The 23,136-nt window shown below is 46.6% G+C and overlaps 1 protein-coding gene across 1 annotated transcript in view; it reads left to right on the top strand.

The window, feature by feature from the left end:
- colq (collagen-like tail subunit (single strand of homotrimer) of asymmetric acetylcholinesterase) overlaps positions 1 to 23,136 on the top strand; it is a 111,640-nt gene that overhangs the window by 4,891 nt on the left and 83,613 nt on the right. Inside the window, exon 2 of the mRNA XM_078539039.1 lies at positions 5,982 to 6,091. Within this exon, the coding sequence (XP_078395165.1) occupies positions 5,982 to 6,091 (110 nt within the window). The remainder of the gene's footprint in view (positions 1 to 5,981; positions 6,092 to 23,136) is intronic.

Here is a 23,136-nt window from a genome sequence, read left to right as displayed (position 1 = left end):
TTAATAAATGGTTTTGCAGAACATTTACATTAGATAAAATCAATATCCAGCGAATATCACAGCATCTATAAAATCAGAGCAAAAACACCAGGGCCAACAGAGTCCTGCATGACTTGAACTTTTCCAGTTTGGTCATATTCAGCCTAGACCAGGCATGGGAAACTCCAGGCCCAGAGACTGAACCGGCCCATTGCACTTTTTCATCTGGCCCGCAGTGAGATTTCAAAATCCCTGCCCCCCTGCGTGCTGCACTCTGCTACCATGTTCTCATGCCTGAGCCTGGGCCGCAGTCACCAGAGGCCCAGGCTGTGGGGAGAGAGCAAAGCCCAAGGTCCGGGAGCAGGAGCGCAGAGCAGGGATGGGAAGCTGCAGGCTGCCAATCGGATAGTGAATTGTGAGTAACCCAGGACGGGGGAGAAAGGGAGCAGGACACCTGGCTCCATCGGTGGCTCAAACCCGCTCCCCCTCCCAGCTTCAAGAGTTCCCAGGACCGGGGCTCAGCCCCTGCAGACTCTGGAAGAGCTCCAGGCCCAGGTGCAGCCTCTGACTCAGAGTTGGCTAGAGTCTTGGCTTGAGACTCTGCCCTGGACTGGTTTGGGAGAGGGAAAGTGGGGGGCTGCGGGAGAGGGGGAGGGCCGTGGGTGGGGGAGGGGGAGGAGGGCCGCGCGAGGGGGGGTGCCATGGGAGTGAGGAGGGGGCCGCGGGAGAGGGGAGGGGGCATAGGGAGAGGGGAGAGGGGGCACAGAAAAGGTGAGAGGGGGTGAGTGGGAGAGGCAGGCAGGCAGAGTGGGAAAGGAGAAAGAGCAAAGCCAGTTGCGATTAGCAATATCAGTGCCAGCAGACATAACAAGGCTCATTAAGGAAAACTCAGCCATCACATTAAAGCAGTGGGTGATTTGAATGTTTCTGTATTCTCTCTAAAAAAAAATAAATTAAGTTGGTTTTTGTGTATGTGTGGCCCACGACTGATTTTATCTGTGTGAGTGGCCCTTGAAAGAAAAATGTTCCCCACCCTTGGCCTCGACTGTCAGGGTCTGTAACTTTGCCTTCTGTAGTAGCCCACCCTGTTTAACTTCGAATTATTATGGGTTTTAAGTGAGTATGCCAATTAACCATACAGAGAAAAACAGTCCATAACAGAAGGACTTCATTTACAGAAAGAAACTCTTGCTCTGTAAACCAGCATGGTAAGGTATCTTACCTATGTTCTTACCGTAACACTGTTACTCAGTGTGGCAGGTTACTTTGAGGAACAAACGATAAATGGAGTCAGAAGCAGCAATTAACACAGCCAATTTACTTACAACACAATAGGTGCACCTCCAATTACTCTACAATACTCGTTGTAAACAGCTATACCCAAATCTAACAATTGTGCCCTACCTGTATACACTCGGATATGCTAATGTAGTCATGTTATCAGGCTTTAGTATTAAATCTTTGTGACTTTGTTGCATGTATTACATGCTGATTTATACATGGAGTGAAGAGTTTTTAAAATGGAGATCAGACATGTGTCACAATCCCATACACTGGATTCAGCAGTGAATGCTTCTGAATGGGGCAGCATGCCATGAACTCCATTCTGGTGCCTACGCATGCACTCCTGCCCCACCTTAATTTTATTAGTGACTGGGAAGTGTTAGGAGGCCTTCCTGAGGGCCAGTTGAGGCTCTTAACAGCCTCCTCCTGCTGTCACAGGATTCATTTCTCGGGCTGATGGGTAGTAACCTCTGTTACAGGCCCACTGTGCCCATTGGAGGTCCCCCACCAAAGTCTTTCCACCCTGTGTTTCTCCTCTCCATCATCCCCACACACCCCACCCACCTTGCTCCCATCGCCCGCGTCAGTGAAACTGGTACTTGGAAAAAGTCTTGATTCTGAGGTCTGCTGATTGCTTTGAAGAAAGACTCCATTTTACCTGTTACAATATACTGTTATATAAAGTTTTTTGTAAGAAGATCAGGCGAATTGAAGTCGTCATTCAGAAACAGCATTTTATTCCACATTTATGGGAAATTTTTATATTTGAAAACCACCTTCTCAGGAAGAATAGTTAACACTTTACAGACTTGTTGGGCAGATATATAAGTGCAAGCCTTAATTTTGAGCCTTTGCTGGTGATGAAAGATCACGCCCGTGCTGTTAGAGCGTTCTAGAAAATGTTTCAAGTGCACCTTAGTAATGGGTTAATGTATTTTGCTGTTGGTACAAACTCAGAAAATGTACCCCATAGGACAATTAAAGTCAGACCATTTAAGGAGTGAAATCAGGAGGCAGTTTTTCAGTAGTGGAAACCGGGAACTCTCTCTCTCAAAGTACTATGGATGCTGGGTCAATTGAAATTTGCAAGACTGAGGTCAATAGAATTTTGTTCAAGGGGCATCAAGGAATATGGAACAAAGACTGGTAAATAGAGTTGAGGTATAGGACAGCTATAATTTTATTGAATGACAACACGCTCAAGGGGTTCCACTAATAGTATTTGTCAAAGACTTTCTTTACAATAAAGTAGTAATATGAAACAACAATCTGGTGCTTTGGTTTGTGAATCACTCTCCTGTCAGCATGGTTAGCCAATTCAGAGTGATTTTGCTACCATACCATAGCACTGCATTAATTTCAGTAAACCAATTAGTGCAAATGAAGCCATTGATCTCCCAGATGTGCATTTCTGTGAAAAGAGAACAAGGAAAAGGTTACAGCTTCTAGATTGGAATGGATAGGCCTGCTTTAGGTGACTTGGGTCAATCATTGAGAGGAGATGATTAAAAAAATCCTAAAAACATTCTCATTAGTGAAATGGTTGTTTAAAGTGCAGCAGATATCCTACCATACTATATAACACAGCACTTTAATACTTTAAGTGAGAGTACTTGGAACCCAATCAACTAAATCCTTTTTACTTCATTATTCTTTTTAGAGGTAGCTTTTATTTACTCTTTACTTTTAAATATATTTCCTTCCTCTTTTTTTTCTAAGTCTTCTTCTGTGCAATGTTTCACATTGGCAATGGCCTGGATTTTTTAGGAATTTTTGACAATAAATTGTCAGTGTTCACCGTCATTACCCTCCGAAACTGGCCGCAACTTCAGTATTTAGCGCATGGGCAGATTAACACAACAATCCTGAAGTTGTGCTTTGTCACTCATTACTCTGCCACCAGCTATGCTGTAAACCTCCAGAAATCCTCCTGAGTCAGTAATTGGTGAAACCAGTTGATGTGGTGAGAACTTCCCCTTTTCTGCTTTCTCATCACTGTTTAAAAACCTCCAAAGTTGCATCTTATTTAGGTATAACTGGGTTTTTAATGGGTGATCAGAATAATAACTATTGCTGCACAACAGATCTAGCCCTGAAAAAATAATTTTATATTTGTGGAGTGTTTTTAAATGTCACCACTAAGATCAATTATTAGATGTTTAAACTATTTTTTGAAATAATACTTTTGAAAGATTTTCATGATATTTTAGCTCAATTGGATCACTGTGCCCCATAGTGATCATTTCAAAATTCAGACCAATATTTCCAACTTCTCCAAGCTCAATTGGATCACTATGCCCCATAGTGATCATTTCAAAATTTGCATCCATGTTTTCAAATCTTTCCAGGGTTTTGCCCTACCTTATCTTAGTGATTTATTACCATACACCCTTCCATAGACCTTCTACTTTTCTAATGATAGTCTTAGCTTTCTCATGCTCCTTATGTTGCATTTGTGATGTATATTTATACAACCATGCCCCTGGAACTCTCCATCATGTTCCCTTTGCCTTTCCATCAACCTCTCTGCTTTCAACACTCTCTTTCACCAATGCTTTTGGTTCCCCACCCTAGACCCCTCATGTTATTTCCTTTTCTTCATGTTTGATGTCTACTGTATCTTTTCATCCACGTTGTAAGGAACCCTGAAACATTTTCTTGTGCACAAGTTTTTCTTGGGCTTCCATGCATTGGTCAGAGACTTGATGATTTAACCTCTAGCTCTTGACAATGTGCCTCTGAAGCTGAATATTGAAATGTGTCCCAGAGGAACACGAGGCAGTATCTGTGGAGTGAGAAACCGCTTAGTTGACTGATAGGCCACCAACCCAAAGCATTGGACAGAATCATGCCATCCCCATGAAGGGAGGTTTGGAGGCAGAGGTGGAAGCAAAATATGAAACTTGCACATCTGGTCAGCTCCTTGATGTGTTCCTGCCTGCAAGTGGTCTTGCTGGAGTTGGGGTCAACGTGGGAGCAGCTTCACGCAGCAGCAGCGAGTAACCATTTAAGCTAATTAAGGGATCAATTGAGGCAAGTTGCTGATACTACCAGGCTATTCCTGGTGTTGAACTGGCCCCCTACTGAGTCAGGAGGCTGCCAGCAGCTTGGAGGTAACCTCCTGGTGGCAGTCAGGAGAGTCCTAAGGACCCCCTATCACCAGCCCCATGAATGTGCCAAAAAGAGCAAAGGCCTGTTTTTACAAATATTAATCGAGCTTCTGAAGTGTTTTGAAGTGCCCTTGCGCACTTCTACCTGCCTCAGCGACGCCTCTCTCTGCTGGTGGGGCTGCCATCCATCCAGTGCTGCAGCCCTTCGATTGGATCACCCACCTCAGGATCCTGCCTGCTGTCCTTAATTGGATGGTGAAAGTGGAGGTGGCCTCTTAGCGGCCTCTTAATTCCCAGAACATTCCAACTGTCAGTCACCTCTGTCACACTCAGAAATGATCCCAATGCATGAAATTTTTCAAAGGGCATAAGATTCTTCCCATTGACTCTATTTCTCTCTCCACAGATCCTGCTTAACTTAATGGGTATTCGTAACATTTTCTGTTTTTATTTCAGGTTTCCAGCATCTGCTATATTTTGCTTTAATTTTAGTGAGCAGCACGTGACCACACCTAGAGTACTGTGTACAGTTTTGATCACCTTACTTAAGGAGAGACATACTTCCATTGGAAGCAGTTCAGACAAGGTTCAGTAGGCTGATTCCTGAAATGAGGGGTTTGTCTTATGAGGAAAGGTTAATCAAGTTGGGCCTACACATATTGGAGTTTAGAAGAATTAGAGATGATCTTGTTGAAAGATTCTGAGGGGGCTTGACAGGTAACTGCTAAGAGGAAGTTTCCTCTCATGGAGGAATCCAAAACAAGAGGCCACAGTTTAAAAATAAGAGGTCTCCCATTTCAGACTGAGATGAGGAGGATGTTTTTCTCTGTGGGTTGTTAGTGTTTGGAACTCTCTTCCCCAGCAATATATATATACACAAAGATTTAGTCAAGGATTATGGGGGGCAGGCAGGGAAGTGGAGTTAAGGCCCCAATCAGATCAGTCATCATCTTATTGAATGGCGGAGCAGACTTGATGGGCCAGGTGGCCTTCTCCTGTCCCTATTTCTTATATTCTTATGCTTAAGCAGTTCCTCGCTTACACTGCTATGAAAATAGAAGCCTTTAATGCTGTGTGGCGTTTTAAAGTGAGAATCACAGGGTTAGATTTCTACCAGCAGTGATATCTGCAGTTATGTTAAGGGAACAATTCCCAGGACAACCTGTCACTGCTGTTTATCTCTACTTCATATTTCTTTAAAAAATGCTGCAAATGTAGTAAACAATTGTGCAAAATTAATGCCTCCAGATATTCAAAATGAAAAATTCATTCAGTCAATTTAACATGTCAATTTTACTGCAAAATGAAATTGAGCATTTGGATTAACTGATAATTCTGTTATTTTACATGAATCAATACTAATCTGTAGAATTTTATTTCTGCCTATACTATTTTAAACTCTTAATGTCAATACCTTTCAATCAATACAAAATCAGCTTTAGGATTTATGTTGCAATATTAAGAAATTCTGTCTAAAAGCAAAATATTGAGCAAAAACTCTTTGGGATCTTGAGATTCTTGAGATGCTTATTCCTTAATGTTGAATTGTTGAGCTGTAATGGTAACAACAGAAAGGTGATGCCTGATTATATTTCCTTTGTGATGCAGCACTGGCACCTGTGGAACACAAAAAGAGAAGCACTAACAAGTGTTGTCTTCTGACCCCTCCTCCACCCCCAATGTTTCCACCACCCATCTTCAGGGAAAGCAAAAACCTTGTGAGTACCACCATGTTCCTTAGTGTCATACCCACTCTGCTAACATTGTTACTAACTGTATGATGGATGACTGTGTGGTTCCCTTCATTGTATCTTGAAGCTTTGAAATGTCCTTTGCAACTTTCATCAGCTACACCTATGGTCCATCAAATAACAGCTGTAGAAATTATCTGCAACAAATTTCAATGATGTGCATTAAAAATGAACTCGCTCTGAATGAATAGGATTGCTGACATTGGTTGTGAACCTCTTTTTTTGAATTCAACATTCAGCTCAAACTCCAATGTGCCTTTTCTTGCAGCTTTTCAACTAATTTCAATTGTTTTAGTATCTTGCAAATATATAAATACATATCTACTTCTATATGTACAAAGTTATGAATATGCACTCTCATGACATTAATGAGCTGAGCAGATGTACATTCTGTTGTGTAAGTGAGTGATACAGGCTGTGAAGGTCCCAGGTTTGCTCTGTGGTTTGAGCTGAAGTAGCTGATCTCAGCCAGCAGCAGCAGCAGCAGCGACAGCAGATACTCAGTGTTCCTGGGGAGGAAAAAAACAACTCAGTTGTGATGCCCCTATAGTCAAACAGCCTTCCTGGCAATTACGTGCTACATTTAAGCTTAAAGAAAATCCTCAAGAGTAAATTTGTCAGCAAATGTTCCAGCACCTCATGTCAATATCCATCCTTAACCAATAAAACCTCATTCATAGTACAGTCACGTTGTTTACTGCCAACAAGGGAAATATGTGGAATCACAGACATTTTAATTTTATATTAGTAAATTGCATTATAAGTGTTCTGACTGGCTGGCTGTAAGTGAGTAATCCCCAGTGTCACATTCTAAGGACAATAGTTCAATTTGAGCCTATCTATCCACTAGTTGCTTTTGAGGCTTTTTAGTGACAGTATGCTTGAGCTGATTAAAACACTCCAGTCCAACTCAGGTCCTACTGGGGACTGTGGTGCAGCCAAAATATTTTCCAAATACATATGGAAACAATGGTAACATGTGCCAATGCAATGCACCATGGAGTGATTCTCCACAGAGTTACTGTCCTCACGTGAGAGTGATGAATCTCCAATGCTGTGTTCTGTCTAAAGTGTCTTTGCTCATCCATATATTATATGCATTGTGTGGTTAGTTCAACTGCTAAGAAAACAAATTTAATTTCAGTTTAATTTTTAAAAGGTGAAAACATGGAGTAGATTGTTCTTTATGCTGGGCATTCAGATAATATACCTCAGTTAGATCATTTGCATTCCTGGAGGCAGAGAACTGCTCCTGTATACTGTCCCACAGCTGGTTACAGAGCATTCCAGAATGATATAAAGGTAAAATTGCCACTGTAGTGTTCAATTATTCTGTGTTTGATTGTGAGTCTGTTTACTATTGGTGCTCACTGTGCTTCATTAATTAAGCTTGGGTGTGGACTCAGGAAAAGTAAACAAACTGAAGAAGATGCTGAAAGCAAAGAGCTCTAAGCATGGAGCAGGCATTTTTTTAAAAAACCTCTTGTAAATGAAGTTCCTACACACATAGAAACTGGTGTATCATCTCCGCTTAGCTCTGAGATATAAAATATACAACAGCCACTCTTTGTCAAGTCCAAAACTGGCCAGAAGGTCAGGTTAGGGGATGGGACAGAACCCTAGTGCGAGACATAAACACTGTTTTTCCTAAGACAACTTATTGTATCTCCTAATATTCAACTGGGCGTAGAAAATATCTTAATTTCTATGCAGTCATTCGCTCTCTGATATAGTGTTTCTTGTTCGGCCTGCACACCAGTTTTGTTTAGGTGATAAAGCTTTTAACAACATTACCTTTGCCTCCTTATTACTATTCAACATTTATATTTATATGAATGATTGTACCCAGTTTCTGATGCACCGTGGTTCCTGTTTATTTTCTTTCGAGTTATCAACAGTCACAGATTGCAACTCTTTTGAGTACAATCACAGTTCTTGGTTTTCCGGGAGTGGGACATGAACCCACAACCCTCTGAATCAAAGGCGAGGGCGCTATGAACTGAGCCACAGCTGACACCTCAATGGTTCCTGTTTATAGTGCAAAGAGTTTAATTGGAATCCTTTTGCTTATAGGGTAGAGACTAATGGATACTTATTAGAGGAGTTATGTTGGAATAAGTGGAGTACTGAATGGGATACTTCAGAGCTTGGTGCTGGTAACATGACTGTTTCTAATTTACACTAATGAATTGGATTCAGAAACTCAATGCAAGTGATCAGAGACTTGAAGTAGCTCAGTGATATTGAACAGTGGCTAATGCTCAATACACAGAGCTGGAGTGAATGCAATTTAAGTGCTAGCTTACTCGGGGAAACTTTCCATTTACACAACAGCGGCACTTTACTTTGCACCAGCACTAGTTACCATCTAACTGAAACTGTAATCTAGAGTCAGGACCTAGCCCATCATTGGAATGAGACTCAGGTGGAGAAGGCAGCTTCTTTCTACGTTGCTCTGAAGTAAGCTTGATTTTAGCTCTGGATTTACAATATATAAGTTTACTGATTGTATAAGTTCACCTTGTACCAATGCAGCCCCACATCCTGAATAATACCATGTTTCCTGATAATTGGAGGGGACCATCCCATGTAGGTGATTTCTGGCAGCCAATTATAGAGGATATTATAGTGATCTGGGAATAAGCCATGTAGTCATCCCCTTGGCACCAAGCACCAAGCCAGACAAATGAAAATACAAAGGGAAATAGACTTAACCACTCTTACAAAAATAAAGAAATGAAACAATGGGAAATGTGTGCCAGGATAAAATGTGAGTAGAAGCATTTAAATAGCATGGATAAAGATTGTGGTATACAATGTAAAATACCGAAGGATAGAGTTTATGCATTTATTCACTTGGTGTGCATACTAACAATATAGACAGTGAGCTCAGTTGGCTCTGCAGCATTTATCACCTGTTGAAGTGTCAGCTGTGGCTCAGTTGGTCGGGTTCTCACCTCTGAATCCCAAGGTTCCAGGTTCAAGCTACAATCCAGGGCCTGAGCACAAAAATCTAGGCTGACACCATCTAATGTGGTACTAAGGGATGCTGCACTGTTGGAGATGCTGTCTTTTTGATGAGACGTTAAACCAAGGTTCCATCTGATTGCTCAGTTAAAAGGTTCCCCCATGACATTGCTTTGAAGAAGCACAGGGGAGTTATCCCCAGTGTCCTGGCTAAAATATATCCAGTCGTTATCACATTGCTGTTTGCAAGAGTTTGCTCTACACAAATTGGTTGCTGCATTTCCTACATTGCAACAGTGACTATACTTCATTGGCTGTAAAGAACTTTGCATCCAGTGGTTGTGAAAAGGGCTACGTCAATGTAAGTCTTTTTTTTCATATGGGAAATCCCACAAGACCTGCTTACCTCTGCACCTAGATTTCCAATACAGGCAGTCCTTGACTTTGACATTCGAGTTACAAATTGACACCTGTTTCGATGCCACACCAACCCCAAAAGCAAGTCAGCTGCCAGCAGAGGTCTGAATGCATCGGGACGAACGTCTAAAACCCGTGGGAAATAATGTCGTGATTTGCTGGTAAAAATGTGGCCTTGTCCAGCTGGCGACACTCCCATTGATTACAATGGGATTCTAATGCCTGCAGCCTGAAGCCAATCATCCCAGAATACCACACCCAACCGGTTCCATGCAACCCACTGGCCATAGCTGGGCTCAAGCGTCATCCAACACTGCCAAAGCCAAGTCTGCCATCCCTTGGACAGCCGTCCAGGAGAGGTCTGAATTCACCAGGTGGGACCAGTAAAACACACAGGGATGGAGGTTGCCCTTCAGAGTCGGGCATGTGGATTCCTGTTCATAAAGCTTTCAGAGGCTAAGCCCAAAAAGACCCATTATCACCCTATAAAAATCCTCAAAATGGGTTATAAAGTATAAAATCATTAACCAAAATAACAAACATAAATTCCTGAGACTAAGTCGGAAAGGAGAAATGGGTAACTGGTAAATAGGGCATTGGGCCTTGGTTCATAAACCAATCCCCCATTTATAACATTGTTCCTATGGGGAAAATCAATTCCAACTTACGACACGGTTTTCAGGAATCAATTATGTTGTAAGTCTCAGGATTGCTGTACTCAGTGCTGGCAAAGATTGTGCCTGGGGTATGAATTCCTAAAACCACCCTTGAGTTTACACATGAATGTAAACATTTGCTAATAGGTGCTGCTAACTTACTGTTTACAGGGATAAAACTAACAATACCTTCTTTAAGAGAGGCTCTATGTTGTACTGTGACTTTGATCAAGCAGGAAGAACTAGGTCAAGAGTGCAGAAATTTTAAATAAAAATTGTTGCATCTGTCTCAAGACTTCCAGCAACACTCTGCTATGTTAGATGCACACATTAGATTGACTATATTTGGCTTTATATGATTTGGATAGACTATCAGAACTCCAGGCTATAATTAACAAATCTGTAACTAAAATAAATCATATAGCAGTTTGAGCAACATATTGCTGAAATGCTGTTAAGCACCAATACAAGGTATCATGGAATAGGTTTGATTTCTCCTCTTACACACTCCACCCCACCCCCCGCAGACTCCCACCACCATTACAGAGTTAAAGACCTCTACTGCGCCAGTGTAGGAAGATACTAATCAGAGGACAATTTAGAAAAGAAAGAAGAATAAATCTAGGAAAGAGTCACCTATGGACTTCAGAGCAGGGCTGGCCAAGAAATGGGAGAAAGCTGTCCTCTCCATCACAGGAGGCACAGGCATGGGGAGACTAAAGGCCAAGGTGAGGTAATGACCTTAAAATATATGAATAACCAGGTAGTGTTTGACCCATATAGCTATTAGCTGTATTCTTTTCTTGAAGTGAACTTCCTTCACAGTTTTGACCGTAGGTTGAAGTATTTGCAGAATATGAAATAGATTATTACACAAACAAATTATCCACCATTATCCAGAATTATTTTGCTTCGCTACTTTTCTTTTTTGTAGGTACCTGAACTACAAAACCCACTAGGAAAGAGGAAGTGTCAAGATACTAAATATTAATATACTACAATGTTATTAAAAACTGCCTGTGATAACCCCTTTAACAGTAACCATTAATTTGCGAGAGCACGGAATGCTTGCTAAGAACTCCTTCGGAATATTTTAAACAAACCAAATTTAGCACAATTGTCAATGAAGCAAAATGTTGCAGAAGCTGGAAATTTGGGGGAGGGTTTTTCCCTTGTTGGGCAGACTTAGCGGGAGTGGTCGGTAAGCTGCCCGCTGCCCGTGATTGGGGCTGGACCGCGATTTCACGCTGGTGGGCCAATTAAGGCCAGCCCAGCGTGAAACGCGAGAACAGCGCTCAGCGCTGCCTGTGTGTTGGGGGGGGAAGGGGGAAGAGGGTGAGCGCGAACTTCACGGGTGCACACACAAGAAGCTCCCTGAGCTGCCTCAAGGAGCTGAAGATTTAAAAAGTCAGAAGTAAAAAACTTATCAATGTTTAAAAACATGTCCCCTCATATGACTGTCACATGAGCAGGGACATGTTATAAATGAAATATAAAAATTTTAATTATTATTTGCTGTTGGAAGCCTTATCCCACCCCTAGATGAGGTTTCCTAAAAAATGCAAAGGCCGCTTGGCCTTTACGCCTGCCCGCCAACCGTAAGGTTGGACGGGCAGCAAAAAATTTGTTTCAATTACCTTTTTAATGGCCTTAATAGGCCTTTTAATTGTCAGCGGTGCCTGCTGACCAAAATATTACGCGAGTGTGCAATGACGTTGGGAAGCTTACCCGACGTCATCGCGCGTCATTTTACCCTCGAGTGGGTTGGGTGCGTGCCCGCCCGCTCAGCAAAAAATTCTGCCCTGGAAAGACAAACAGAAAATGCTGGCAATACTCAGCAGGTCAGACAACATCTTTGGAGAGGTAAACAGAGTTGACAAGCCGAATTTTTACTTATCTGATCCACTGGAAGTGGGGTGAGGAGGCATGGGGGGTGCGAAACTTGCAAAGAATCCAGAATTTAGGATTCCCCCGCACACTGGAGTTTTAGTGTTTTAGGGTGTGCCAGATATCACTGGCTCCTTGTCCAGAAGCCAAGCCTGATTGACATTTGGCAGGGAGCTAGATGGTGAAGGCTGCAGGACCAGGTAAGTCATCAGCTGGGAAGGGGAAACTGGCAGCGGGGGTAGGTGGTGCAGGGGTGGAGGAAATCAGAGGCTAGCTGCTGGGGGTGTGGGGTAGGATCTGGGGCCTAGTGATGATGGGGTGGGGGGCGAGGTGGGGAGACTAGAAAAATCCTGAGGCTTGGGGATTTGGGGGAGAATTGGAAATTGTAGACCTGGTGGTTGGGGTGATGGTGCGGGTGCAGGTTAAAGGCCCTCTGGTAGGATGGGGGAACTTGGTAGAGTTGGGTGGGAGGGGAACTGTCAGTGGAGTGGGTGTCTGACCACAGAGACTTCTCAGGCAGACACCTGAATCCAGGATGTAGGTGTGAGGGCACTTATCATCTGAATCCACTAAGTCCTTACCTTAATTGAGCTGCTGGATTATATAGCAACATAGGACTTAGGAGCAGGAGGAGGCCAATTCAGCCCTTCGAGCTGCTCACCATTCATCAAGATCATGACTGATCTGGTTGTGGTCTTAACTCCATTTTCCTGTCTCCCTCCCATAACCCTTGACTCCCCTGCCTATCAAAAATTTGTCTAACTCTGCCTTTGAATAAATTCAATGACCCAGCCTTCACTGCTTTTTGGGGTAGAGAATTCCATGTACCAATGACACTTGGAAAGAATTTCTCCTCATCTCCTTAAAAAGGAGGCCTCTTATTCTGTATCGCCCAAACTAGTCTGCCCCACAAGTAGAAACATCCTCCCAGAATCAATCCCGTGAAGTCTCCTCAGGATCTTGTGTGTTTCAATAAGATCATCCCTCATTCTTCTAAATTCCAGTGGGCATAGGCCCAACCTGTTCAAATTTTCTTCATAAGCCCTTCACCTCAGGAATGAGCCAACTGAACCTTCTCTGCACTGCTCCTAAAGCAATTATAACCTTTATCAAATAAGGAGACCAAAACTGTACACAGTGGGCAGAAATTAGCCCTTGTCAGGCAGGCTCAGCAGGGGCAGGCGGGGAGGTCAGGAAGCCGACTGCTGCCCTCGATCGAGACCGGAAGGTATTTTCACACTGGCGGGCCAATTAAGGCATAACCATAAGATTGGACGGGCAGTGCAAAACTCTATTTAACTGACCCTTTAATGGCCTTAATAGGCCTTTTAGTTGTTGGCAGGCATGCTGCCGACTCCGACGCTCGCCCGATGTCAACGCGTGTCATTTTACGCTTGAGTGGGTCGGGCGCGTGCCCACCTGCTGTGGTAAAGATTTTTGCCCAGTATTCCAGATGTGGTCTCACCAATGTCCTGTGCAGCTGCAGTGAAACTCCCCTACTTTTATATTCCATTCCCCTTGCAATTTGCCTTCCTAATCACTTGCTGTACCTTTGTTTTTTATTCATTCATGGGATGTGGGAGTTACTGGCTAGAACAGCACTTATTGCCCATCCCTAATTGCCCTTGAGAAGGTGGGCATGAGCCACCTTCTCCAACCGTTACAGTCCATGGTCAGAATTTTACTCAAAGAAAACAGGTTTGCGCCCCACCCAAACCTGCGTGAAATTGTGCGAGAAGATTGCATGAGCATCCTGACGTCATCGTGCGTGTAAGCTCTTTAAGATTGGCAGGCGCACACGGGAGTCAGAAGTGCACCTGTAGACATTTTGAGCCAATAAGAACATTAATTTATCAATTGCTAGGAATTTTACGTTGCCCTGGTGATTTTACGGTCGTCTCACAGGAAGGTGGCCAAGATGTTTTCCTCGAGTTCTCATCCAGGGGTGGGATAAAAGGCCCCTGGGGCAAAGACTCTTTTGCTGTGAAATTAAGTGATTTGAAAGGTTTCTCTGTCATTTCTGATGCATTCCATGCATGGAAAGCTTTCTTTCGGAATACTTTTTCTTGCCATCTTTGTCTGAAGATTTCAACAGCTTGCACCCTTAGGTGCATGAGACAGTACCTGCTGCAATTCTGACCATGCTCAGCTGCTGGGACCTCCTCCCCTGAGGAAGAGAGGGCCAACAGGGAGAGGAGGTCAGGTGACTGCACGCAGCGTCCCAGGGAGTGACCAGTGGAAGGAGAGATGCAGGTGCAAGGCCAGCAGGGAGCGCAAGGTGGAAGGGTCCTCAGGAGATGCCACTACCCTGCAGCCAGAGTGTACAGGCAGCGTTCCAACTACCTCAGCATGTCCGAGGCCCAGTGTCGAAGGAGGTCCACCTCTCTGGGGACACCGTCACCTCTATATGACAGATGATTGTGCCGGAGATCGCCCCCAACTGCCAGTTGGGATGGCCACCCTATGCCAGTGGCTCTAAAGGTCACAGTGGACTTCAACTTTTACACCACCAGTTCTTTCCAGGGGTCAATGGGGGATCTGTGTGGTGTAATGTGCTGCCCACATTGTGTCAGTCTCATTACTGATGCTCTCTTCAGATGGGTGATGACATTCATCTGTTACCAGACGGACGAGATCAGCCAGGCTAAGGGAGCCAGAGGCGTCACTGCGATTGCAGGCTTCCCCCACATCCAGACTGCCATTGACCGCACTCGTGTTCATCAAGGTGCTTGCAGGTGAGCCAGGAGCCTTCGTGAACTGGCAGGTGTTCCACTCAATGAACATTCAGATCGTCTGCGACCACAAGACATAGATCTTGCAAGTTTGTGCCCGTTACCCTAGCAGCTCACATGATGCTTACATCCTGCGATGGTCGCAGATTCCAAGGCTGTTCGTGGCTCCTCCTCGTTCAGATGGATGGCTGCTGGGTGACAAGGGCTGTCCCTTGAAATGGTGGCTTATGACCCCGCTCTGGCACCTTAAGAACAGAGGTGGAGGAGAGCTACAACAGGAGTCATGCCTCCACAAGGGCGGTGGTAGAGAGGATCTTTGGGCTGCTGAAGTTGCAGTTTGGATGCCCGGGCCAATTGGGGAACACTGCAGTATCCTCCAGAGTGCATGTCGCTTACTGTCATTGTGCAAAGCGCAGCAGACAATCTGGCCCTGGCAAGGGGGAACCCACTGGAGTCTGAGGATTGAGAGGCAGCTCCAGATGCTGCGGAGGATGAATCTGCTAATGGGTCTGATGAGCCCAGGGAGGCACAGGGTGAGGATGTGGAGGCAGATGTCACGAACCTTCAGGGAGGCTTTGAAATTGTGCACCTTCAGCTAGGCTGCCATGGTATGGATTCCAGCTCATGCCAAGGGCGCTGCCTCTGTACAAGACATTTGTGATGCACCTTAGACCCCAAATTCCAACCGTAACCTATGCAATAAAGTTCAAAGCCCCTGCTGCCCCCACTGCACCTGTCAGGGCCATCATGCATACTCAGGCCATGAAAATGAAATCAATCTTTGTGATATTACAAGAAACGAGCACAATATTTTCTCGGGGAGGATTTTCCCCTCGGCAGCGGGGCTCAAGAGTCCGCCACCCGTGATTGGGCCCTGACCACGACTTCACGCTGGCTGGCCAATTAACAGGTGTTTCGTGGGTGCTGGTGAGAGCGTGTCCTCCTCTGGTGCTAAAGGGGGGTCCTCAGAGTCCTGGGAGCCTTTTGCGGATGGAACATTTGTGAGAGGAAGAGAACTTGTCAATACATTCAATCATCACATGGTCAATGTGCATGCTGGCGGACTGATGAGACAATGGAGCATGGTGCCATCTCGATTGGAGGATCAATGGGCACTGGTGTTTTGACACCTCCATTTCAACTGAGAAGAGCCTACGATTTTTGCTGTCCCTGTCACACTCACATCTGTGCACTGCACTCTTACCTTCCTCAGAGACCCCTGCCTCACCACATCCGATGGAACGAGCTCTGACGTAGCACTCTAGCTCTAGGGTGTCCACCTCGTAGCGGCTGAGTGCGAGGAGATTGGGCTCCCCGCTGCCCGTTCTTCAGCGCTTCGTTGCACAGGTTGCGGGGCACGCCAGAGTGGCACACCCCACCCTTCAATGCACTTGGGCCAAGCAGTCCGACCTCCCGGCCTTGGCTGGCGCAGGCTTCAGTGCAAGTTGGCACACACACTCTTACACCCCTGAGGGTGATGAGGGACAGCCAACCAAAATACACCTTTATGCATTTCCAGGCCATTTCTGTACTCGCCCTTGCTGAACACTGAAGATTGTTGAGTGTTTTGCGGCACTGTATCAACGTTCAGTGCACCATGTTGTGCACACTTACCTGGGCGGCCACCTATGCCTTCTTTGTGACATGCAGTGGCTGCCTCTTCCCATCCCTAGTCATGAAGACATCGTGCCTGGCACTGACCAGTATGAAGATGTACAGGGACTCGGCTGTGAAACAGGGGGAAGAGTGTCCACCGGACTTGCCCTCCCACCTTCTGCTCACCTGGGTGCTGAGGCCATTAGCGCTGCAGATATTTCTTCTTTGATCCTCTGAAGAACACTTCCACAGTCTTCCCCACAACCCCTGGCAGCTTTCAGGGTGCTGCCTGCAGAGTTTTTAAAGCCCGCTGGGGGGGGGGGCTTAATTGGACCCCAATTATGGGGACCCAGCGCCCTATTCGTTCCCGCCCCACTGCTTCTCCTGACCTACCTGAAGATGCATTGCACACTGGGCAGGCCTTAACTGGCAACCCAGTGTGAAATTGCCTGGACAACATGATCTTGCCCGGGAGCAGATTCTACATCCACTCCTGGGCCTGCTGATTTTGCGCACCTGACAAGCACAAAATTCAGGCCTATGTGTTGTACAAACACCCACAGCGCTGTTAGGAAGGGAGTGCCAGGATTTTGATCCACCAAGAGTGAAGGATTGGCGATATAGTTGTGGGTCAGGATGGTGTGTGGCTTGGAGGGGAATTTGAGGGTGGTGGTGTTCCCATGCATCTGCTGCCCTTGTCCTTCTAGGTGGTGGAGGTCGCGGATTTGAAAAGTGTTGTCAAAGGAGCCTTGGTGAGTTCCTGCAGTGCATCTTGTAGGTGATGCACACTGCTGCCACTGTGTATCAGTGGTGGAGGGAGTGATGTTGAAGGTGATGGATAGGGTGCCAATCAAGCTTGCTGCTTTGTCCTGGATTGTGTCGAGCTTCTCTGGTGTTGTGGGAGCTGCACCCATTTAGGCAAGTGGAGAGTATTCCATCACATTCCTGACTTATGCCTTGTAGATGGTGGACAGGCTTTGGGGAGTCAGCAGGTGAGTTACTCTCCACAGAATTCCTAGCTTCTGACCTGCTCTTGCAGTCACAGTATTTATATGGCTAGTCCAGTTCAGTCTCTTGTCAATGGTAAACCCCTGGATGTCATTAGTGGGGGTTTCAGTGATGGTAATGCCATTGAATGTCAAGAGGAGGTGGTTGGATTCTCTCTTGATGGAGATGGTCATTGCCTGACACTTGTGTGGTGTGAATGTTACTTGCCCCTTATCAACCTAATCCTGGATATTGTCCAGGTCTTGCTGCATTTGGACATGGACTGCTTCAGTATCTGAGGAGTCGCGAATGATGCTGAACATTATGCAATAATCAGCGAACATCCCCACTTCTGACCTTTATGACGGAGGGAAGGTCATTGATGAAGCAGCTGAAGATGGTTGGGCCGAGGACATTACCCTGAGGAACTCTGGCAGCGAGGACCCAGGGCTAAGATGTTTGACCTCCAACAACTACAATCATCTTCCTTTGTGCTAGGTATGACTCCAACCATTGGAGAGTTTTCCCCTGATTCCCATTGACTCCAGTTTTGCTAGGGCTCCTTGATGCCACACTCTGTCAAATACTGCTTTGATGTCAAGGGCAGTCACTCTCACCTCACCTCTGGAGTTCAGCTCTTTTGCCAATGTTTGGACCAAGGCTGCAATGAGTTCAGAGGCTGAGTGGCCCAGGCAGAACCCAAACTGACTGTCAGTGAGCGGGTTATTGCGAAGCAAGTGTCACTGTTGACAACACCTTCCATCACATTGGAGAGCATACTAATGGGGCTGTAACTGGCTAGGTTGGTTTTGTCTTGGTTTTTGTGTACAGGACATACCAGGGCAATTTCCCACATTGCCGGGTAGATGCCAGTGTTGTGTCTGTACTGGAACAGCTTGGCTTGGGGCACGGCTACCTCTAGAGCATAAGTCTTCAGTACTATTGCTGGAATGCTATCGGGATCATAGCCTTTGCAGTACCATTCTGCTAATGATGGCTCACAGCACCTCATCACGCCCAATGTTACAGACAGAAGGGGGGTTAATTTAAACAGCATTAATTTCTCCTCTCACCCATCCATAAACATAGGCCAGAATTTTCGGGTCGGTGAGTGGAGGCGTGGCCTGCTCGCTGACGCGTAAAATGATGCGGGGGTGACATTGGGCATGCGTCCCGACGTCATCGTGTGTCATTTAGATTTTCAATTCAGCGGGCACGCAGCCGGGCCTATTAAGGCCATTTAAATAGCAATTAAAACAATTAACAAAGCTGCCCTGTGCCTCAGGGAGATTTCAGTGCTCTTTCGCACACATGCGCAAAAGAATGCAAGCCCTGACTCAGGGAACTCCCCTCACCCCCGCCCACACAGGTGCACTCAGCGCTTCCAGGTGTGCGTCACGCTGGGTTGGCCTTAATTGGCCCGCTCACGTAAAATTGCGGTGCAGACCCGATTGGGGGCGCGGATTGGGCCCGCGCCCGCCCCCGCACAACCCTCCCATTGGGGGGAAATTTCTCCCCATAAAGCTGTTTGGATTTGCTTCCCCCATTATATGCAGTGGCATATAAAACTCTTCGGTTTTGGTTTGATCCAATTTCTGTAATAACCCCACAGCAAACTCAAGATAGGGTGGTTAAATGTTCCAACCATTAAGAATTGAAAGGCACATTGCGGGGCCCTTGTCCTAGCAGACAAATAGACTCCAGTTGGCCAGCCTGGGTTATGAAATGCAGATGACCTTTGTATAGTTTTCTTTGAATTTGGTCTCTGTGTGCTACAGTAGGGTCTTTGGTGTCTCTTCAGAGATAACAAGGTGCCAGTTTCTGCAATACCACCAGCTAGCTCCTCTTTTGTTAGAAGGCCACAGACTGAAACAGCTTCAGCCATTTTAAAAGGTCTTTGTCCAGTTTTTAAAATTTTAGAAATGCCCATGAGGATATCTATATTTTATTAAAAAAATATACAGGATGAGGTCTTAGTCCCATCAGGCCAGCTTTTGAGCTGCTATATCTGTTCAAAATCTATCCTATCTAGCACAGTGCTAGTGCCACACAATACAATGGAGGGTATCCTCAATGTAAAGGAAGGACTTCGCTCCAGCAAGGACTGTGCGGCAGTCACTCCTACCAATGCTGTCATGGACAGTTGCATCTGCAAACGTGGATTGATGAGAACGAGGCCAAGTAGGATTTTCTGTCTTGTTGGTTCCCTCATCATCTGCCGAAGACCCAGTCTAGCAGCTATGTCCTTCGGGACTTGACCAGCTCATCAGTAGTGGTGCTACCAAGCCACTCTTGTTGGTGGACATTGAAGTCCCCATCCAGAGTACGTTCTGTGCCCTCACCACTCTCAGTACTTCCTGTTGAACATCAACTGGAGGGAGGAGTACTGAGTCATCAGGTGGGGTTGGGGTGAGGGTGGCGGTGGGGTAGGTGGTAACCAGCAGGAGGTTTCCTTGCCCGTGTTTGACCTGGTGCCATGAAATTTCAATGTTGAGGATTTCCAGGGCAACTCTCCGCTTGCTATACCATTGTTCCGCCAGCTGTAGTGGGCCTGTCCTGCCGGTGGGACAGGACATACCCACGGATGGTAATGGGTGGTGCCTGGGACATTGTCTGTAAGAAATGATTCTGTGACGATGATTATGGCAGGTTTTTGCTTGACTAGTCTGTGGGGCAGTTCTCCCAATTTTGGCACAAGCCTGCAGATGTTAGTCGGGAGGACTTTGCAGGGTCAACAGGGCTGGGTTTGCTGTTGTCATTTCTGGTGCCTAGGTCGATGCCAGGTGGTCCATCCTGTTTCATTCTTTCAGACCTCATAGTGTTTGATACAACTTAGTGGCTTGCTAGGCCATTTCCAAGGGCATATATATAAGTGAACCACATTGCTGTGGGCCTGGAGTCACATGTAGGCCAGACCAGGTAAGGATGGCAGATTTCCTTCACTAAAGGACATTAGTGAACTAGATGGGTTTTTTTTACAATAATCGACAATGGTTTCATGGTCACCATTACTGAGACTAGGCCCCAGGTTGGGTGATTTCCCGGCTTGCTGAACCCAAACTTTAAAAATGGTCCCCCCCCCGCAGGTGAGATTTTCGGTTGCGGGGGGAGCGGGCTGAAACAGGAGGTGGGGTGGACAATCCTGGAATGAATCTGCAGGCTCCCAAGTGCAAGGCCTGCCTGCCTCTGTGCCCACACTGTTTATAAATAAATAATTATAATAATACAAAAAAATCCCTCCAGATCTCACCCCTCAAACTCCCTATACCTAATCCATACCAACCCAACCCTTCCCACCCACCGTCCCATGGTCCCCACACCCCAATTGCCAACTTAGTGCCCCTCTACCCACCCCATTGCCCCCATAGCCCCATGCCAACTTAGTGCTAACCCATAGGCCCACCATCCTTAGCTCTTACCCCCTCCATGCCAGCTCATCTAGTATCCTTGGACAATTCTTTGACAGATTTATCAGGTTTGACACTTCCTGGATAGCTTTGACCGATTTGACAGCTGGAGAGCTACTGGACAGTTGGACAGTTCCTGGACAGCTTTACACCCTCTTTTAGAGCTTGGCAGTTCCAATGAGTTATGCGTAAAACATGCATAATCATGTTCAACAAGTGACTTACCTCTCCCAAAGGTTCTCTGGAACCCTATCCAAAGGCTATCAATAAGAATTCACCAAGTTTAGACCTCCTCTTTCCTGTTCTAACCTATGCAATCTGGATTCCACACTCCTGTCATTCCAAGATCCCACTTCAGTGGAGGCAGCTGGTGATTTTAAATGGCCAGCTGCCTCTGTCAATTATGCATGTGTGAACCCCAGTCTGACTACAGGGTGTTTGAATTATGACGTGCAGCTCCTGTTTATAGAGCAGAGGGGCCTCGGTGGCTCCTTACAGGCGTTGCCCGTCTTTTACCAGGACCTGATCAAAGTCTGGAATGTGGTCGCCTCACGACGCAGCTCTCCCCCGTCAGGAGTAGCGGCTATCGTCAGAGAGCCGCTGCTCAGGAATCCGCCCCTCCATCCCTTTCAGTGGCTGGCGGAGAGGAGGGCTGTGGCTGCCGGGGTGACCAGGATCGGGGATGTGCTGGGTGGCGGAGGACTGGGCTGGATGCTCCCGCAGGTGTTGGCGCGTCGCGCGTCAGTGAGTATCCAGGTCGCAGCCGATGCCATCCAAGACCTAAGAATGGTCGTGCTCGGACCCGATGTCATTTTAGGTCTCGAGGTGGCCCAGGTGCGCGGTGATCTTCCGGCTGAACGTTCCCCTGTTCGGAAAGAATTTCACATTGGCCCCAAGCCCCGAACCCTTCCTCGGGTGCCGGTGCCCCGCAATAATATGAGCCACCTCAGGGACATGCCCTCCGTGCCATTTGGCACGGCACGGAGGAGTTTTCTGTATGGACTGCTGCTGCACACCTTCCATTTTCTCGCCCTGGTCCGCCGCCCGGACACGCCCTGGTGTGCCTTGTTGCCGTCCGGCGGCGGAGGCCCCCGATGGGAGGCCTTCTACGGAGGTGTCCTCCCGCTTTCTATCGGGGACCTGGGTTGGAGGGTTTTGCATGCAGCAGTCCCGTACAATCGAAGAATGTGTTGGTTCACGGACTCCCAGGACACCTGCCCTTTTTGCGGTCTTGTGGAGTCCGTGGACCACGTTTACATAGGGTGTGGTAGGCTGCACTCCCTTTTTAGTTATTTAAAAAACCTTCTGTTACTGTTTTGTTTGCACTTCAGCCCCACGCTCCTGATCTACGGACACCCGGTGCGGAAGGGGGTCGGGAAGGAGGAGGACCTCCTCGCGAACCTGCTCCTGGGCCTGGCCAAGTTGGCCATTAACAGGTCCAGGCAGCGGGCGATTGAGGGGGGAGTCCCGCCCGATTGTTTGTCCCTCTTCCGCGGCTACGTTCGCAGCCGGGTGTCCCTGGAGAGGGAGCACGCGGTGTCTGCCTGCACCATCGAGGCCTTCCATGCCCGGTGGGTGCCGCGGGGACTGGGGTGTTTTGTTGACCCCTTTAATCACATTTTGGTTTAATGTTTGTAAGTTTCCTTTAAACTTTGTCCTTGGTTTTACAGCTGACCTGAATTAGGGGCTGTGCTTGATTTATCCCTTGTTATTGTCAATTTAGTTAATTGTTTTGACTCGAAAAGAGTTACAGGGTGTTGCATGCGGCAGTCCCCTACAACCGTAGAACGTGTAGGTTCACGGACTCCCAAGACACCTGCTCTTTTTGCGGTCTTGTGGAGTCCGTGGACCACGTTTATATAGGGTGTGATAGGCTGCACTCCCTTTTTAGTTATTTAAAAAACCTTCTGTTGCTGTTTCGTTTGCACTTCAGTCCCACGCTCCTGATCTATGGACACCTGGTGCGGAAGGGGGTCGGGAAGGAGGAGGACCTCCTCGTGAACCTGCTCCTGGGCTTGGCCAGGTTGGCCATTAACAAGTCCAGGCAGCGGGCGATCCCCCCCCGATTGTTTGTCCCTCTTCCGCGGCTATGTTTGCAGCCGGATGTCCCTGGAGAGGGAGCACGCGGTGTCTGCCGGCACCATCGAGGCCTTCCGTGCCCGGTGGGCACCGCGGGGACTGGGGTGTTTTGTTGACCCCTTTAATCACATCTTAGTTTGATGTTTGTAAGGTTCCTTTAAAGTTTTTCCTTGATTTTACAGCTGACCTGACTTAGGGGCTGTGCTTGATTTCTCCCTTGTTATTGTTAATTTAGTTAATTGTTTTAACTCTACAAGAGTTACAGTCCCCCTCACAGAGATGGG

The sequence above is a fragment of the Cetorhinus maximus genome, chromosome 3, assembly GCF_964194155.1.
Source record: "Cetorhinus maximus chromosome 3, sCetMax3.hap1.1, whole genome shotgun sequence".
In the NCBI taxonomy this organism is placed as follows: domain Eukaryota; kingdom Metazoa; phylum Chordata; class Chondrichthyes; order Lamniformes; family Cetorhinidae; genus Cetorhinus; species Cetorhinus maximus.
The sequence above is the reverse complement of the archived record's forward strand: the minus strand, read 5'-3'. Positions and strand labels throughout refer to the sequence as shown.